Source organism: Athene noctua, chromosome 27 (assembly GCF_965140245.1).
Source record: "Athene noctua chromosome 27, bAthNoc1.hap1.1, whole genome shotgun sequence".
NCBI lineage: Eukaryota > Metazoa > Chordata > Aves > Strigiformes > Strigidae > Athene > Athene noctua.
This window is the reverse complement of record NC_134063.1, coordinates 3,447,235-3,464,639: the sequence shown is the minus strand read 5'-3', so window position 1 is coordinate 3,464,639 and position 17,405 is coordinate 3,447,235. Positions and strand designations below refer to the sequence as shown.

The following is a 17,405-nucleotide window of genomic DNA, read 5'->3' as shown; positions in this document are numbered from 1 at the left end:
GTGCCGGGGGGGTGGGGGGGTGTGTGCGTGTGCCCGGAGCAGCACAGCGGGGTGCCCCGGTGCAGCGCGGGGGGGGGCCGGGGGGGGGTGTGTGTGTGTGTGTTTGTCCCGGTGGGGGGTGTTTGTCTCCCTGGGGGGTGTTTGTGTCCCGGGAGGTGCCCGGGGGGGTGTCCCCGTCCCGGAGCGCAGCGCGGGGGCGGTGCGGGGCGGTGCGGGGCGGGCCGGGGCCGCTCTATAAAGCCGTCGGGGGCGGCGGCGGCGCGTCCCCTCCCGGCGGCGGCGCGGAGCGGAGCGGAGCGGTGCGGGCTGCGGTACCACCAGCAGCGGCGGCTCTGCGGGGCCGCGCCGGTGAGCGCCGGCCCGGGGGGGGCGCGGGGGGGGGGAACGACCGAGGGCCCCGTGCGGGGCCGCAGCCGCCTGATCCCCCTCCACCTCCTCTCCCCGCAGGTCTCGGCCACCCCCCGGACTCCCCTCCGGCTCTGCCCGTCCCTCCGCCTCCCCCCCCCTCCCCCCCGCCCTCTGTTTGTTTGGTTTTTTTGGTTTGGGTTTTTTTTTTTTTGTTGTTTTTTCGCCCCCCACCTCCATTTCTCCCAGCAACGCCGCCCCCCGCCGTCCCCCCCCGCAGCAAGATGGTGCAGAAGAAATCAGAGATCCCGGGTTTCCACCGCTCCTTTAAGGTAAGAGGCTGCCCCCCTCCCCGGGGATGCTCGGGGGGCCCTTCGGGGCCGCGCCATGCGGGGGGCCGGGGGGGCTCACAGGATGCTCCGGGACTGCGGGGCCGGTGCGGGCCCACGGCGGCCGGATCCTGCGCTCTGCAGCGCTCTGCGCCGCATCCCCTGCCCTGGGGGGGGAAAGGGGGGGGCGAGCCGCCTCCTGCCGCCCGCCCCCCCCAACGGAGGGAAGCGCCGGCGGCGCTGCCACCCAAACCGGGCAGCGGGACCCCCCTGCCCCCGGGGGTCGGGGTGCTCGCGGGGGATGGGTCTGCAGCCCCCCCCCTTCCTCCCCCTCCGCCTCGGGTGGGGTCTGGGATGCTGCAGGAAGGTTTTGCGAGGTTCCCCGTGGGGTGGGGGGGTGGGCTACACTGTGTCCATCCCCCCCCTTCCCCAGCTGCACCCATTAACCCCTAATTTTCCAGCGGGGCGCTGGGCCGCAGCGAGGGGGGGGGGGAGGAGATGAGCTGCCAGCGGGGCGGGGGGGGTGGGGGGGGTTCCCAGGCCCAACCTGGCGTGGGACCTGTTGTGCCACCCCCTTGGGCGGGGGCCTGATCCTGGCAGCACCGCGCACACGTTCCCCGGCCCGGGGCTGCGGCTGCACCCAGGGGTGCCCGTGGCACCCTCGGCCCCTGCACCCCGCAGCTGTCCCGGCCGCTGTCATGCTCGGGGTGTGCGGGAGGGGGCCGCACCCTGCCCGCTCCTGCTCCCGTCAGTGCTCCCCCCCCCCCTCCCCGGTCCCGGCGTGCGGCTTCGTGGGATCTTTGTTTAGTTTGGCTCCCGGCGCTCCGAGGGATGCTGGGAGCTCACCCGAAACCTGCCCGGCTTATTTTAGCTGACACCTAATCCTGCTTTTAAGGCTTTTGGCCTGGGTTTGGCTCCCTCCCCCCCGCACCCCCCCCCGGCTGGCTGGGGACCGGGACGGGGCCAGGGGACACCTCGGATGTGCTGATGGAGCCGGTGCTGCAGCGTCCGCCCTGCGCCTCCCATCCCCCAAACCTTTTGTGTGTCGGTGCTGCGGCAGCTGGCGGGGCCCTGAGCCCCCCCTTTGCCCCCCGTGTGCTCCCCCCGGGAGGCCTCATCCTGCCCGCGGTGCGGGGACATGGCCTGGAGCTCCTTGTTGCACGGGGGGGGGCGGCTGCCCTGCCTGGGCTGTGGCAGGGGGGGCACTGGCAGCCCGAAGGGCAACGCTGCACTCTGCAAATTCAGATTTTTTTTTTTTTTTTTGGGGGGGGGAGTGGGGAAGCTGGCAAAATGCTGGGCAGGAGTGTTAGGCCTGAGACCTGGAGTGGTGGTGGGGTGCTACTGGTGTGTTGGGTTTTTGTTGTTTGTTTTTGGTTTTTTTTTTGCCCCCCCCCCGGGTAGGGACCTCCCCAGCCCCCCAAGAGCTGCCCCGGCAGTAAACAGGCGTTTTCTGGCTGTTTCTGGCGGCGCTGGCCGGGGTTTGCTGTTCCTGCAACGCGCTGGGGCTGGCAGCCGGCCCGGGCACCGGGGCACTGGGGCGGGTTTGGGAACGCCGCCGGGACCTGCCACCTCCACCCAAACATATTTCGTAACCCTGGAGAGGACGGGGCCCTTTTGCCTCCCCAGCTGGGCGCCCCTGGCACTGCCCCGTCCCGCGGTGGGGCGGCTCAAGGGGGGCAGAGAGTCCCCATGTCCCCTTTGGGGTGCCGAGACCAAAGCCACCAGGGTTTGGGGTGGGGGAGGCAGCGGATCTCGTGCCCTTCGCCCATCTGGGGTGCGGGGAGGGTCTGGGATGGGGCCTGATCCTGACCCTGCCAGGTCGCGGGTGTCTCTCAGCCTGCGGGCACCGTGTTCGCCGAGCGGGGCTGAGCGGGCTCCAGCCCACCGTGACCCTGCAGGGAGCTGGGAGGCAGCAGCGTGGTGGCTCAGGAGCCCGTCCTGCCCTGTGGCTTTCCTTCCTCCCGCCTCGCTGTAGTTCAGGTCTGGGTGGAGGTTTGGGGTTGGGTTGGGGCAGACGGCCCGCCCCGATCCCTCTCATCATCACCCGCATGCTGGCCTGGGGCTGCTGGCGTGGAGGCATGACCCTGCAGCGCCATCCCCATCAGGAGATGGGGTCAAACCCTTCCTCCTCCTCCTCCTCCTCCTCTGGCTCTGCCTGCGGCTCCACCGCGTCCCCCTGGGAGCAGCACCAGGAGCTGGTGTCCTGCGCTGGTGGGGTGGGTGAGCAGGGTGTACGCCAAGACCGGGAGCGTGCCGGGCTCCGTGTCCGTACTGGGCTTGGCGTGGGCAGCCGGTGGCGGCTGATCTGGTGGCTGCCACCTCACTCCTGTTCTTGGCCCCTGCAGGGACAAAACCCCTTCGACCTGGAGTTTGACCAGTCCAACCACCTGGAGCCAGTTTTCAACTTCGAGTGCCCGTCCCGTCCTGGTGAGCTGCGGGTGCCCTCCCGTGGGGGTGCGTCCCCATCCCAGGGGTGCCCCTCCCCTCCCACACCCCGGGATTTTAGCCCTTTGCCTTCCCTTGGAGGCTTTGGAGGGCTGGCCCGGGGGTGGCGATGCCGGGGGAGCGCAGGGGCCGCCGGGGGTGACTCACACCGGTGGCTTTGCTCTGGCACAGACATGCCTTCGAGTCAACCCATCGACATCCCTGACGCCAAGAAAAGGAACAAGAAGAAGAAGCGCTGCAGAGCCACCGACAGCTTCTCCGGCAGGTTTGAAGGTGAGTGGGGCTGCACAGAGACCCCAGGGCCCCCCCCTGCCCCGGCCTTGGGCAGGGCTGGGGCCCTCCTGGTGTCCCCAGGCTCGGGGACAGCCGTGGTGTCCCAAGCTGCGGCAAGGCCGGCGGCTCAGGCGTCCTCTCCCCTGCCAGATGTTTACCAGCTGCAGGAGGAGGTGCTGGGAGAAGGGGCCCACGCCAGAGTCCAGTCGTGCGTTAACCTCATCACCAACAAGGAGTACGCCGTGAAGGTAAAGCTCTGCCGCTCGGGGCTGCAGATCTGGCTCCCTCCCACCCTCTGCCTCAGTTTCCCTTTCTGCCCTCCACATCTTGGGCTCTCCCAGCTCCTACGCCCATCCAGTGCTGGCACAGGACGATGGTTTCATGGGCTGGAGGGGAAGGAGAAGGGCAGGAGCGTGGCAGGGCCAGGCCGTGTGGGGGGCACACCATCCTCTGCCACCGCCAAGCTGCAGGACCTTGGTCATCCCCCTTAACCACGCTCCTCTCCCTGTAAAGTAGGGCAGACGAGAGATGTGACACGTCTGGGGACTTGGGGCGAGCAGGGGCATGTGATGCTGGCAGGGTGGCCAGCTCCCCCTCGCCCCGGGGAGGACTCCATGCCCCTGCGAGCATGTGGGCGCTGGAGGGGGTTGGGGTGACCCAGCTGCTTTTGGGGTCGGGGATGGTGGTCCTGTGGCCCTGCACCCCGCAGGCTCCCAGCCACGGCAGAGGGGGTTGGGATAGGGCCCGTGTCAAAACGCAGCCAAATGCAGAGGGAACTGGGCTTCCCCCATCACCCCTGGGGGGGCCTTTGGGTGCCCTGGTGGGTAAACTGAGGCAGCATGAGGGCTGTGTGGCAATCAGGTGCTCTGTGTGCCCCAAAGGGCTGGGGCCAGGCCTCTCCCCGTGTGAGGCCGTGGGTGGGGGCCCCCTGCCCACCCCCCGGCACGCCTGCCAGGCGCTCGCCGTGCCAGCGCCCAGTGGGGCGAAGCGCCCTTCTCTGCGCTGCGGTGTCACATGGCCTCGCCTTGGCCAGGGCCGGGAGGGAGCGGCTTGGCACTGCCGCCAGGAACAGCCTGTTCTGCTGCCTTAACCCCTTCGGGCCCCCCTCCTTGCCTCCGCCTCACCCCGGGGGTCCCCAACGCCCAGCTGGGGGGGTGCGGTGGCTGCCGGCCCCTCCCCGGCAGCTGTGCCTCTCCCTGAGCCTCCCCCTCTTTGCGTTTCAGATCATAGAGAAGCGCCTGGGACACATCCGCAGCCGAGTGTTCCGGGAGGTGGAGATGCTGTATCAGTGCCAGGGACACAGGTACTGCGGGGCAGCCACCGCGTCCCCCCTCCGCTGCGGGCACGGCGAGTAGGCTGAGACCGGGCTGATGCTCAAGACACCCATGGGCTGCAGCCAGCCTGGCCCCCCCCCCCCCCCCCCCCCCCCCCCCCGGCAGCGCTCCCTCGCCTTGGCCTCGCCGGCCGGTGCGGGAGCATCTCGAGGCGACGTTAAAGTGCTTTGCCATGACAACGGGGGCCTCGGCGGCCAAGTTGGAGCAGCGCCGAGGGGCGAGCCGAGCCGCTGCCGAGGCGTTTGCCGTCCCGCCGCGGAAAGCTGCTGAGCAGGGCTGTTTGTGGAGAGGGGCGAGCGAGCCAGGAGGGTCTGCGAGCAATTAGGGAGCGGAGCCAGGCGCCGAAAGTCCCTCTCCCCCCTGGAATGCGGGCGGGGGGCCCTGGCTCTGTGGTTTCAATCACTAGAAACCCAGTTTTCTCATCCCGCATCCCACCCAAGGGACCAGTGCTGGTTGGGGGTAACGGGGGGGGGCTGTGGGGAGGGGGGACCCCAGGAGGTTTTTGGGGGATACTGGGCTGATGCTGCCGTCCCCACAGGAATGTCCTGGAGCTGATTGAGTTCTTCGAGGAAGAGGAGAGGTTTTACCTGGTGTTCGAGAAGATGAGAGGAGGTGAGTGCGATGCCGGGGAGGGGGGAGCCGTGGTGGTTGGACCCCCAGTGAGCCCCCACTCTGCTCTTGCCCGGCCACAGGCTCCATCCTGACCCACATCCACCGGAGACGCCACTTCAACGAGCTGGAGGCCAGCGTGGTGGTGCAGGATATCGCCAGCGCCCTGCACTTTTTACACAACAAAGGTGAGCTGGGGTGTTCTGAGCCCTCCCCAGGGGGGTGCTGCCTCCCCCCATCCTTCTTCCCGGGGGGACAGTGCTGGCCCCGGGCACGCAGGGTCAGGCCCAGCTGCATCACGATGGTTTTTGTGGTGTGGAGCCTGTTCCTCCGGTTTGGCTGGGACTCGGGGCCAGCAGCAATTTTTGCCCTTTGCCACGACGCCGACGATGATTTGGGAGTGGGGAGGGAGGGGTCCCTGTGCCACCCCCAGACCTTTCACCATGGAAGTCTTGTTAGGGGATGGATTTTTGCCCTCATGGTCTCTTCTTCCCCCAGGAATCGCACACAGGGATCTAAAACCAGAAAATATTCTTTGTGAGAGCCCAGACCAGGTGAGCAGGGAGCAGCCGGGGTGGTGGGCGCAGGGGAGTGCCCCCCCCTTCCCCCGGGAGTGGGGGTGGAAGGGTCCCTGGGGCCTCGGGGGTATGAGGGATGACAGGACCAGGCGTTAACAAGTAGCTGGGGTGTGAAAACAAGGCTGTGGTCCGCTGGGGGGGTCACCAACCACTCCTTCCCCCTCCCCCAGGTCTCCCCAGTGAAGATCTGTGACTTTGACCTGGGAAGCGGCATCAAACTCAACGGCGACTGCTCCCCCATCTCCACCCCAGAGCTGCTCACCCCGGTAAGGATGCGAGCCTTGGGGAGGGGAGGGGGGATGTGTTTCTGGGGGGGGCCCCCTCAGCTGCCCCTTAGGCTTTGGGGATGGGGCTGGATGCAGACACCCCCCTGCTCATCGCTCCTGTTGCTGATGCTGCCTGTGTGTGTGACCCCCCCTCTGCGGTGATGGGCGAGATGCGGTTACATAATGCGGGGGGGCCGGGCGGGGGGGGCTGGCACACAGCCCAGGCTGCCGAGAGCCTTAGCAACAGCCAGCCCTGGTGGAGGCGGCCACGGGGAGGCTGGCGCTGGCGGGGAGAAGTGGGTCAGGCAAGAGGCTGGGGGGGGCTGGCTGGGGAGGCCGCTGTGATTCCCCTGGTGGCGAGTGAGAGGGGGCTGTGCCCCCCCCCCGCCGCGGGATGCTGCTTGCATGTAATGGGTGGACACCCCAAAAGCTTCTGGGGTGACCCCTGTGTTGCACGGAGCTGTCACACCCTCCATGGGGGGGACGCTGAGCCTGCCCCCCCACCCCAGACAACCCTGCTCCCCTTTATCACCAGCAGCAGGCCCCCCCCCCCCCCCCCCATGCAGGGTGTTGCCCTGCACCCCGGTGTTTTTGGGGTGCTCACGTGCCAGGAAGGACAGAGCCTTGCTGATGCGGGGTGCACAACAGCAGAGGTGGGGGCCAAAACACCCCAGCGCCCTGGTTCCTCCACATTTACCCTCCTCCTGGGGCAGGATCTGAATTCCTGACGTGTCTCAAGTTTTCCCCGTTCTCAGCAACAGGGGTGGAGGGGGGTGTCCACCCCGTTCCCTGCAGGGTTAAACCCTCGCAGGGTGCTGGTGGTTGGGGTGTTTTGTTTTGTTGGTTGTGGGGTGGTTTTTTGTTTTTTTTTTTCTTTCCTGCGGTGGCATCAGCTGCTGGGGCTGGTGAGGCCTCTCGTTAGGAGGCCTCTCGTTACGTTATGGGGTGATTATCTGCTGGCTGCAGCTTTTTTCTCCCCTGGTCACGAGGCCCGTGTGGGCTGTGGGTCACGTGCGCTGGAAAGCCCCAGAGTCCTGGGAGCGACGGGGAACAGGCCCTGGCTCTCGCCTCTCCTTGCATCAGTGTTAACTCCTCCGGCACCGCGTCCTGCGCCTGCTCCGTGGCCCTGCGGGGGGGCAGGCGGGGGGGCAGGCTTGGCCCCGCTGCCTGCCCGCGGTGCTCTGCGGCCGCTCCCGGGCGATGGGACGGACATGGCCCTGCTGAGCTGCTTGGGTGGCGGCGCTGGGGGGTGTGTGGGTCCAGCCTCCCCGGTGCTGCCCCGTGGGGGTGTCCAGGAGGGGGTTGCTGCACCCTTTTGGGCTTTTTTTTTTTTTTTTTTTTTTTTTTTTTTAATTTGTGGTGGCAGGTCTGTGCCGTCCCTTGCGTGGCAGGGTGTTGTGGGAAACCTGGCAGGGGTGATCTGCCCTGCCACAGATCAAGCCCGGGGAGCAGCCCCCTTGTTTCAGGGGATGCAACCCTGCACCTCTGGCCGGACCACCCCCCCTCAATCCCCCCAGCCAGCACAGCTCTGCCCCATCAGTCCCTCATCCTTCGGGCCTCTCCTCCTGTGCTGGGGCTCACCCCAACCTCTCCCTGCAGTGCGGCTCCGCCGAGTACATGGCCCCGGAGGTGGTGGAGGCCTTCAACGAGGAGGCGTCCATCTACGACAAGCGCTGCGACCTGTGGAGCCTGGGCGTCATCCTGTACATCATGCTGAGCGGGTACCCGCCCTTCGTGGGCCACTGCGGCTCCGACTGCGGCTGGGACCGGGGCGAGGCGTGCCACACCTGCCAGGTACGTGGGGATCCCCGGCATCGCCGAAACCCGCCGCCGCTTTGGCAGCACCAGTCCTGGCTCGGCCCCTTTTATTTCTCACCCCCCCTCCTCCCCACCCTCGCCAGAACATGCTCTTCGAGAGCATCCAGGAGGGGAAGTACGAGTTTCCGGACAAGGACTGGGCGCACATCTCCTTCGGAGCCAAAGACCTCATTTCCAAGCTGCTGGTGAGAGATGCCAAGAAGCGGCTCAGCGCAGCCCAGGTCCTGGAGCACCCCTGGGTGCAGGGGGTGAGTGCTGCAATGCCCCCACCACCTTACACTCCCCCAAAGCCAGGGTGGGGGCCACCCCCCTCCCCGCAGGGTGCCCAGCTCTGACCAGCTGCGTTTCGTTGCAGTGCGCCCCGGATAACACCCTGCCGACCCCCATCATCCTGCAGAGGTGAGCTGGGGGGGCCCTGGGATGGGGGGGACGCACACATCGCAGCCCCCCACACCCTGGCTGCTCCCCAGCGGGCTGCTCACTGCTCTTGCTGCTTTTCAGGGATTCTGCCGCAGCTCTCGCTGTCTGGGCAGTGGTTGCAGCTTGTGATTTGCGTTTGAGCCATGGTTTTGGTGCCTGAGCAGACCGGTGTGGCGTGCACGTGGCGGGGGGCACCCTGATATTTGACCCCAACCTCCCTCCAGCCCCCCACATCCCTCCCTGAGCCCCTGCCTCCCTCACAGGAACAGCAGTGCCAAAGAGCTCACCTCCTTCGCCGCCGAGGCCATCGCCGTCAACCGCCAGCTGACACAGCGCGACGAGGACGAGGAGGAGGAGGCGGAGGAGGAAGCACGACCCATCATCATCAAAGCTACCTCACGGGCCATGCAGCTCTCCCCCCCCTCCGAGTCCAAGCTGGCCAAGCGGCGACAGAAGAGCAGCCTGGCCAAGGCAGTGGCCGCTGGGCAGCACCTGGTGGCCCCGCTGGTCCTGGTGGCCGACCAAGCCTGAGCTGTGCCCCTCAGACCTGCTGTACCCCGTGTCCCCCTCCTCATTCTTTCTTTCTTTCTTTCTCCCCTCTCCACCCTCCTACCCCCTCCCCCCCAAAAAACCCCGCCATTTCTGGCTAGTGACAAGATCAGGACTCGTCCCTGTGGCTGGTTTCCAAGGTTTTGCTGATCTTGTAGGTCTGGGGGTGGGAGGATTTGTTTAAGATCTTTTATTTTTTAAGGTATTAAATCAAGCGTGAGGTTGCTTCACACAGGGCACACTCAAGGACATCTGACAGATACACGGACTTTTGTTTCCCGACTCTTGGTTTCTCCTCTGACTTTTTTTTTTTCCCCCCTCCCCGACACCAAAGGACTCTTTGTATCTGCGGCTGCTTTGACGATTTCAGCTCATTTCATACTGTGAACAAAAGACCCTCGGTCGCATTTTCAACAACGGGAGTCGCGTTTTAACCTCATCCCTCCCCTCGGAGCTGCAGGTCTTTCTCCAGTGTTGGGGTAGATCCCACAGAACCCCCCTCGCGAGGGTCCGGGAGGCGCCTCCCGGGTGCGGGGAGTCCCTCTGTCCCGTGCTTGGGGACACGGTGGGCGTTGTGCAGGGAACCGCTCGGGCCGGGGAGAGACGGTGCCAGCGAGGGAGCAGCGCCCCGTCCCACCGAGCCGCCTTCTCTCAGCAGCCAGCTTCCAGTATAAGCTATTCACCCCCATTTTTTTCTTTTTTAATTATTGTTGGTTTTAAACTGCTAGCTGTGCTTCTCTACAGGGCACGGAGAAATGTCTTCCTTTCCTCCTGCGCTCTGGCTGGTGGCTCCCCGGGGGTAAGGTCAGAGCTGGGGGGATGTACAGGTGTCTGGGGCTGTGCTCTTGCGTGGGGTCGGGTGTTGTACCCCTGTTTTTGGAGGGGCTGGTTGCCAGTGGCTGTGCCCTCGTGGAGGTGCAAAATGGGGGATAAGGTCTCCAGAGTGGCTGGAGCAGCCAAAAAATCCCTGTCTGGGAATAGCGGGGTGCTCTGTGGAAAGCAAAAGACCCCCCCCTTGAAGAACACTGGGACTGGTGGCAGGGCAGTGTGACCTGGTGTGGCTTCGGGCTGGCCCCGAGGCTGCTGTGGCAGGAGGGTCTGAGGGAGGGCGAGTGGCCAGGCTGGTGGCAGCACCCAAGGGCCGCGGCGTGGGGGAGCAGCCTGGGGAGGGCTCAGGATGCGGGGCTGGAGGGTTGGGGGTCGGGACAGCAGCGCCTGGGCAGCGCAGGGTCTGACGTGTGGCTGGGGAGAGCTGGGCATTGCGTGGTCACGTATGTGCGTTTGCGTCCGTGTGAGTTCACGTGTCTGCGTGCGTGGCGTCGCCCTCTCCTCGGAGCTCGCTTTGGGGAAGGGAGGGAACGCATGTGGGGGAAGGAGTTAGGATGCTGAATCGGGACGAGGCCCTTGGCCGCTTTCTGCCGTGCAGGGCTGGATCCGTCCAGGCGAGCGAGCAGTGCCGCGCTCGGAGCCGGGCTGGCTCCAGCTCCTCCAAACACCCCCCGCGCCCCCCAGAGCAGCAAACCTGCTCCCTGCGTGGGCATGGCCACGGGTGGTGCCACCGAGCTGCGCCCGCTGCCGTCCCCGTGGCCCACCGGGAGGGGGGGTGACTCCTTTGTTAGCAATCTCCTTTCCCTTCCAACTCAATGCTTTGAGCTTTATATTTTGAAAATGCAGCCTCAGCCCATCATGTGCACAGGTGAAGGCTTTGGGAGCTTGCTTTGAGCTGGGGGAGAGACTTCCCCGGGTCTTAAGCTGAAGACAGTCACTGTCTTTGAAAAAGAAAAAGTTCTCCTTTTTATTTTAAGACTGCTGACAGCAATACTATGCAATATATGTTGTTTTTTGTTTCAGGGAGGTGTGTGTGAGTTATCTTGGGAGATGATGATGATCTCGGGTGTTGATGGAGTTTGGGGCAGGGACCATCTTTTCTTGCCCTTTCTGGCCCTTCTGCCAAGTGGCGTTGGTGGGGAGGGGAGGGTGACTCCGCTTCCCCCCCGCCTCCCCCAGCCCCCCCCTCAAAACTGCCTTGGCACTTGCGATCTGCCCTCTCCCCTGCATGCCCCCGGTCCCACCATGCGGGGTGGGGAGGAGCAGGGTAGTGGTGAGGGGAGACACCCCCCCACGCAGGCACCGGGACACCCCGGAGAGGCCTCCTTTAAAGGAAGAAAAAAAAATCCATCTTGATTGTACATTGTTACTTTTTATAGCTTATTTTGTTTTATCAGTTGTAGATAATTCCTTGTTGTCTTATATTAAGAAATACTTGAATGATGTACAGTACGCGATGCCTTGAGCTGGTATTGTGAAAGCTATTGTTAATGCTGCACGCCGCAGCCTTTTTTTTTTTTTTTTTAAAAAAAAAAAAGAAATCACGGGAAGGGGATGACAGGGGGAATGTCTCTGAATATTTTTGTCCCCCGTGCTTTTGTTGGCAGACAGTTTCCCCCTCTTCCCACGCGTAAGACCTATCTTTTATACATGCATACACACACGCACGCTCTTCTGAAGGCTGGCGCGTGGCCTGGGTGACCCGTGGCTGTGCGGGAGCTCGTCCCTGTGGGCGCTTTGCTAACGCGTGGGCATCCTCGGCCCGGGGTGTCTGCATCGAGGGGATGGATGTGCTGGGGAACATCCGAGGTCTCTTGCTGGTGGCTCGGCCCAGGCTCGCTTCGCGTTTCGGCTCGGGGGTTCGGTTTGAGTGTGGACGCGGCGTTCCCCGGGGCGCTGGTGGGGGGGACCCGTGCTGCCGGGGCAGCAGCTCTGGTGTGTGTGGCAGGGGCTGGGCGCTGATAGGGGATCCTTAAATGCCTCTAGAGCTGGGGGATCAACTCTGTACCACCTCTGGCCCTGACTGGTGGCGGGGTTGGGGACCCGCAGGTGCCTCAGCACTGCCCTGGGCTGGCTGGGGAGATGCTCGGGCCAGGGCTGGACATCCCCTCCCCGCCACCAGCGCCTCTCCCAGGGTGGTTTCCAGACAGATGCTCCCCGACCCGCAGTCCGGCACCACCTAACCCCTCTCGCCAACGCCCTTCTTCCTCCTCTTCCTCTTTCAAAGCCTTTCCCCCCCATAGAGCATCTGTCTTAGAAACCAACTTCAAAAAGATTTTTTTTTTTTTAAGCTGGAAATTTTAAGCGTTTTGGCTTCCTGTCCTTCCCCCCCGCCCTTCCTTCAGCCAACTAACTCGACTTAGAACTGGTTAGAAATGTTTACTGTGAAGCTAACTTTTTTTTATCAAAACAGGAGAAACTTTCTCCACTTTACAATTGATGAAGACTGCCAAAGCTGGTTCGACAAGAGTCATGTTAACGCACTGTTGGTTTGTACAATGGCAGCCTCTGCTTGGGGGCTGACTGGAAAATAAAAATGAAAATTAAAAAAAAAAAAAAACCCAAACCACAAAAAAGGAAAAAAAAAAAAAAAACCACACAAAAACAAGCACTTTACTGTATGTACCAGGTGAACTGATACAGCTGAATTGAAGTTTTCCTTTATAACAATTGTTGATGCCAGAATTTTGTATTCTGTTTTGTAAGAATTTAATAAAAATGCATTGAGACCTACGTGGTCAGCATGTGGCTGCGGGCAGGCAGGGCAGCATGGGGCCCTGGGTGGCTGCTGGGGGGGGAAGCGATACCCCTCACTGTTCTTTCTTACGGATAACTCCACCACCATCCTTCCCAGTTTCCCATCGGTTCCTTCCCAGTCCTAGGCGGGCTCCAGTGGGGCTGGGAGGGCGTCCAGGCAGGGCTGGAGCTGCTGATGGGCGGGTTGGGATGCCAGGGACACGGGCTGGCAGCGGCTCGGGCCCTGACTCATTTTTCCCAGTGGTGTGATCCGCTGGATCCCCAAGCAGGGCTCTGAGGGTCACGGTGTGGCGCTCTGCTTTCCGCGACCTGCTGCCCTGCCGCCCCTCGGAGACAGCCCTGGCCCATCTTTCCCCTCCACCCCTTTATCTGCCAGGTTGTGGAAGGGGAAACTGAGACCAGAGGAAAGAGTGGTGGGTGCTGGGGCGATCTGGGACTACAGGCAGCAGTAGGGGTGGGAGGCTGGGGATCAGGATGGGGGAGAAGGGCTGCAGAAGCCCTGCTGTGCTTTCTTCCACGGGCAGGGAAGACCCCGATGATTTTTTTTTTTTTAATGTATTTTAATTTTTAAGGTATTTTCTGGCCTGGTAAGTAAGTTTTCCAGTCCTGCTGCCACGCTGGGGGATGGAGCTGTGACCCTTCTGGGTGCCGCTGCCACAGCTGCTGGGGATGCCCTGCCTGGTGCTGTGCCCTGGCAGACCCTCTGTGTGTGGCACCCCAAGTTCTGAGTTCGGGGCTGTGAGCTCTGCTGCGGCCCAGCGGTGGCTGCTCCTTGACCCTGCTGGAGAGGGCGGCTCTGCAAGGAGAAGGCCCCACAGGAACTTGCTGCCGAGAACTCCGTGCTCACTGCTGGATAAATAAACGGTGCAGCTGCTTCCTGCAGCGTCTGCATCCAGGCAGGGCGGCTGCGCGAGCCTCTGGGATGGCCCGTGGTGAGCCCAGAGCTGAGGTGGGATGAGGAAGATGAGGAGCATATCCCATCTCACTGTGCCTTCCTGCCTCTGCTGAACAAAGCTATTGCTCCCTCCTGTGCCTGGGGCCACCACATTGTGACCCTGGAAATTTTAGGAGCGTTCAGTTCTCCTTTTCTTCCCGCCTCGTGTATCCTGGTTTCCTTCCCCTCTTTCATGTTGTGTTGCCAGTCCTCGAGCACTCAGCTACCGCTCCAGAAACGCTTCCTCTCGGGGCCTAGCCTGCAGACAATCTACCTTCCAAGCTGCTGGGTGGATCCCAGGCAGATGGGTGTCAAAGGGAGCTTTGCTGCAGAGGCTGCTTTAGGTTTTAATCTCTGTAAAATTTCTTTGCATGATCCCTCTTCCCCCCCTCCCCGCCGCCTCTGGCTTCACCACCCCCAGAAAGCACCCAGTACTTGGAAACCATCTCAGAGCACGTGCGAAGAAGGGCAGCTCCAAAAATAAACCAGTGCTGGGTTAAAATAACCTGCGCTGCTCTGGTACTTGAGCATCAGCCCAAAATAGGCTCTCCTGCTGGGATAAGGGCATTAGAAATAAGCCTGCATTGATTTGCACCGAAGAGAAGCCCCGCAGCAGGAGCTGCGGCGATGGCGCCCGCACTGGCCTGGTGGCACCGTGAGACCCAACGGGCCACTGCAGAGCTGCCAGGGTGGCCTGGGTGACACAGTGGGGCAGTTGGGCTTTGGGTGACATGGTGGCTTACGTCGGTTTGCCTAGTCTCAGGGTTTAATTGAGTCGTTGGGTCATGATGGGATGCGAGCGGGCACAGCGCTTGGGTGGCCGGTGGGCTTGTGCCTGGGTTGGGCCCAGGGCACCGAGGAGGGTAGGCAGGCGGGTAGATGACGTGTCTCCAGACTAAGCTTGGTTATACAGGTGACAGGAGATGATCCGGATAATTAACCAATGTTTTGATTCACTATTTGCTTGAAAAAAACCCCAAAGTGATAAACGGCCATTTCCTCAGCCCCAGACTGGTCTTTTAAACGGTCAGTGAAACCCAAAACATGGGTGCACGTGGCGAGGAAGGCATGAAGAACTGTTTTGGATCAAAAAAAGTTTCATTTTCCTTTTTTAAATGTTTACAAGTTTCCTTTTAAAAATGGTTTACGGGATGCAGCACAGAAGGAAAGAACCCCTGTGTGTTTTGCAGTGAATCACTACTCCTGTCCAGGCAACCAAACCAAACAAATTTGGGTGCTTTTTTTTTTGTAGAATGTACCACTTCGGTGTCATTTTGTAACTGGTGTGTAGGTTCTCCCTCTGTAGCCATCTCAGGGAGTGCTGTGCACCCTGGCAGACCCCAGCGCGCGGATCCAGCCCTGCCTGCGCTGCCTGCGGTCCGGTGCTTCTCCGGAACGGCCGTGTCCTCCACTGGCTGGAAAAGGCCTTGGTCAGCCTTGTGTTTGTGGGCTCGGCTGGTGAAGTGTGGCTTTTGGAGAGCCACAGGGCGCAGGTTTGGCTTTCCCACAGGATTTCAGCTGCGGGTGGAATCACGCAGGCCCTGGGAGCTGTGGCCGGTCAGCGGGAGCATGGCAGAATCAGGTTTTCCCAAAGGTCGGGGGAACATCTCTGGCTGTGCCCCTTGGAAACTCAGCACTGCCCATGGCTGCAGCGGGTTGTGGGCCTCGTGGTTCATCATCTCACTTGGCTGAAGGCTTAAAGGCTTGTTGCTGAAGCGTGGGGTTTAGCAAGGCCCACTTCAGCCCTCCTCAGGCTAACACCCACGGCGTCTCTGTCACTGCCACGCAGTTCTCCTCGGAGCTTTGTTCCATCTTAATGTAGCCCTTTGAGGTGAGCTGCTCAGCCAGGCACGGGATACCTCTGCGTTCCCAGTTTTCACGGGGAATAAAGAGTCCTAATGTATTTTTTTGCTGCTGCGTGATACAGAAAGCTCAGGTGTCTCCGCCATCAAACTCCGAGCACTCTGGTCCCACCGGTTTCAGTCCAGCTGCTCACAACTTGCCCTTTCATTTCCAGCTCTGTATTTGGTCAGCCTTCACCTAACGCTGAATCACCCCGAGTCTCCCACCCACACTTATTGCTGTGGTTAGGCTTTTTATCATCTTGTGATTACCCCATCTAAAACACCGCTGCCTTTTACCGAGTGCCTGAATTGTGAAGAAATCTGTTGGCTATCAGCTCCAGAAATAACGGCGCCGTGCCATTTTTAGGAGCGTTTGTTCTCAGATTTATTTTTGGGCTGTTAAATTCTCCCATATGGCACTATTCTTTGACTGTATTTCTTTTGTCTAATACGCTGCTGCTAGCTGCCGCGTTGGTCTGGGGACTCTGTAGCAAACACCTTGCCCCATTCCACAGAACCAAGCACGTGTCCCACACAGATTTCTGTCTGTATTATCCCTTATTTCTGTAGCTGTTTCTTTACACTGGTCCCAAGCTGAGCCTCTGGCTGTTGCCACAATACGAACCATCCTTGTTTACCTCATCACATGCCGAATAAACAGGCTCTGTCTAGCGAGCCGCAGCAGGGCCGGCACGGGAGGTAAGGCACAGAGAAGGGTGGTGGTGCCGGGGAGATCAGTGCTGAGCAGGGAGGGATGGCGGGTGCTGTCCTGCTCCGGTGGGTGTCAAATCTTGTCCCCGTGCCAGGGGGAAGCATGTGTCCTCTCTGGCTGGCACATGGACCCCTCGGGGACACCGCTGCTTCTCGAGAATGGCCCAGCTGTGGATTCACTGGGATTTGGGAGCAGGGAACACTGCGGTGGGGAGGCCTCAGCCTTCATCACCTGCATCGCCACCAGCACGGTCTGGGCTGGACGTTGATGCAGCCCCTGGCAGGGCAGGGCTCTCTCAGTGACCCTCCCGGAGCCCAACTGTCCCTGCCCAGCCAGGGCTCCAGGCCAGCCCTGCCAGAGCTCAGAAATGTCCAAGTGTGCAGCCACCCAGCCGGGCGCACGCAGCAGTCTTTAGCTCCCTCTAATGTTTATGGCCCGAACGAGGCATTCAAAAGCCAAACAAGACTGAGCAGGGACTGGGCAGGCGTCCAGATATCACGTTTGTGAGTAAAAAGTGTGATGCTGAAATGCATGGAAGCAGCTCGGCCAGCAAGGGGGTGTGAGTATGCAATGGGCTAGGCAACGGGTGCGAAAGACAAAAGCATGAGGTGTTTTTAAAAGAGATGATGTCTATATTTAATGCTTATTATTAATAACAGAAAGATTCAACAGGAAAAAGAACTGTTCCTCTAAAGGCTCCTACTCATTCCTGCAGGCACAGGCCAGATGCCAGAGGGGACTATTAGGACGGCCAGCTCTGAACCCTGGCATAGCTGTGGCTACAGGAGTTCCCCAAACTCGGCCACGTGAAGTGTAACACAGCTTTAAAAAATGCAGCAGAAACCTGCCGGCACGTAAGGCAGCAGAAGTAGGTATTTGATAACATGATACAAAACCAGGTCAGAAGCTTTCGGTCAAAATTAGCGGTGTAACAACACCGCTGCGATGTGCCACTGCAGCGTCTGGCTGTCGTGGTTAATTGGTGAGATCCCTGAGCTATACAAGGGTCTGGAAGCTTTGAATCAATATAAATAGCACAGGTCTGTGTATTACAGAAACTGTAACACAAAGGCACAGAGAATAGAAGGGGCAGATGGGACATCTCCTCGTTGAACATGTCAAATCAAGGAGCACACATTTGCCCCCGAATGCATGTGCGGGCACCTCCAAGAGATGAACACAGAGGATGGGTAACAGTGAAAGGGGGAATCTAATTACCCCGTGAAGAATAAAACACTTTAGTGGCTCAGAGATCACAGTGAGGAAGTGGCACAGCCTCTTAATTAAGCTTCTGCTTTTCAGGTTACTCCCACCCACCCCTCCCCACTATTTTCCACCTCACGCTGGCTGGTGAGATGGTCACC

General features: G+C 61.3%; 1 protein-coding gene across 1 annotated transcript; it reads left to right on the top strand.

Annotated features, from left to right (window-relative positions):
- Window positions 1-268: 268 nt before the first annotated feature.
- On the top strand, window positions 269-12,527 carry MKNK2 (MAPK interacting serine/threonine kinase 2). The gene is made up of 14 exons (XM_074927773.1): window positions 269-348; window positions 448-677; window positions 3,020-3,101; window positions 3,291-3,392; window positions 3,543-3,640; window positions 4,616-4,695; window positions 5,265-5,338; window positions 5,419-5,523; window positions 5,834-5,889; window positions 6,084-6,179; window positions 7,779-7,973; window positions 8,081-8,245; window positions 8,353-8,396; window positions 8,681-12,527. Exons 2-14 carry the CDS (start codon window positions 630-632, stop codon window positions 8,946-8,948), a joined length of 1,413 nt encoding a protein of 470 aa, XP_074783874.1. The 5' UTR covers window positions 269-348; window positions 448-629; the 3' UTR covers window positions 8,949-12,527.
- The last annotated feature ends 4,878 nt before the right edge of the window (window positions 12,528-17,405 follow it).

What these genes read in the sequence shown, in the direction of transcription:
- MKNK2 (XM_074927773.1), top strand. Translation starts at nt 630, where the DNA reads ATGGTGCAGAAGAAATCAGAGATCCCGGGTTTCCACCGCTCCTTTAAG. An exon ending in TTTGTGAGAGCCCAGACCAG is followed by an intron (nt 5,890 to 6,083) that starts GTGAGCAGGGAG and finishes CCCCTCCCCCAG; the next exon opens with GTCTCCCCAGTGAAGATCTG. An exon ending in CCCCAGAGCTGCTCACCCCG is followed by an intron (nt 6,180 to 7,778) that starts GTAAGGATGCGA and finishes CTCTCCCTGCAG; the next exon opens with TGCGGCTCCGCCGAGTACAT.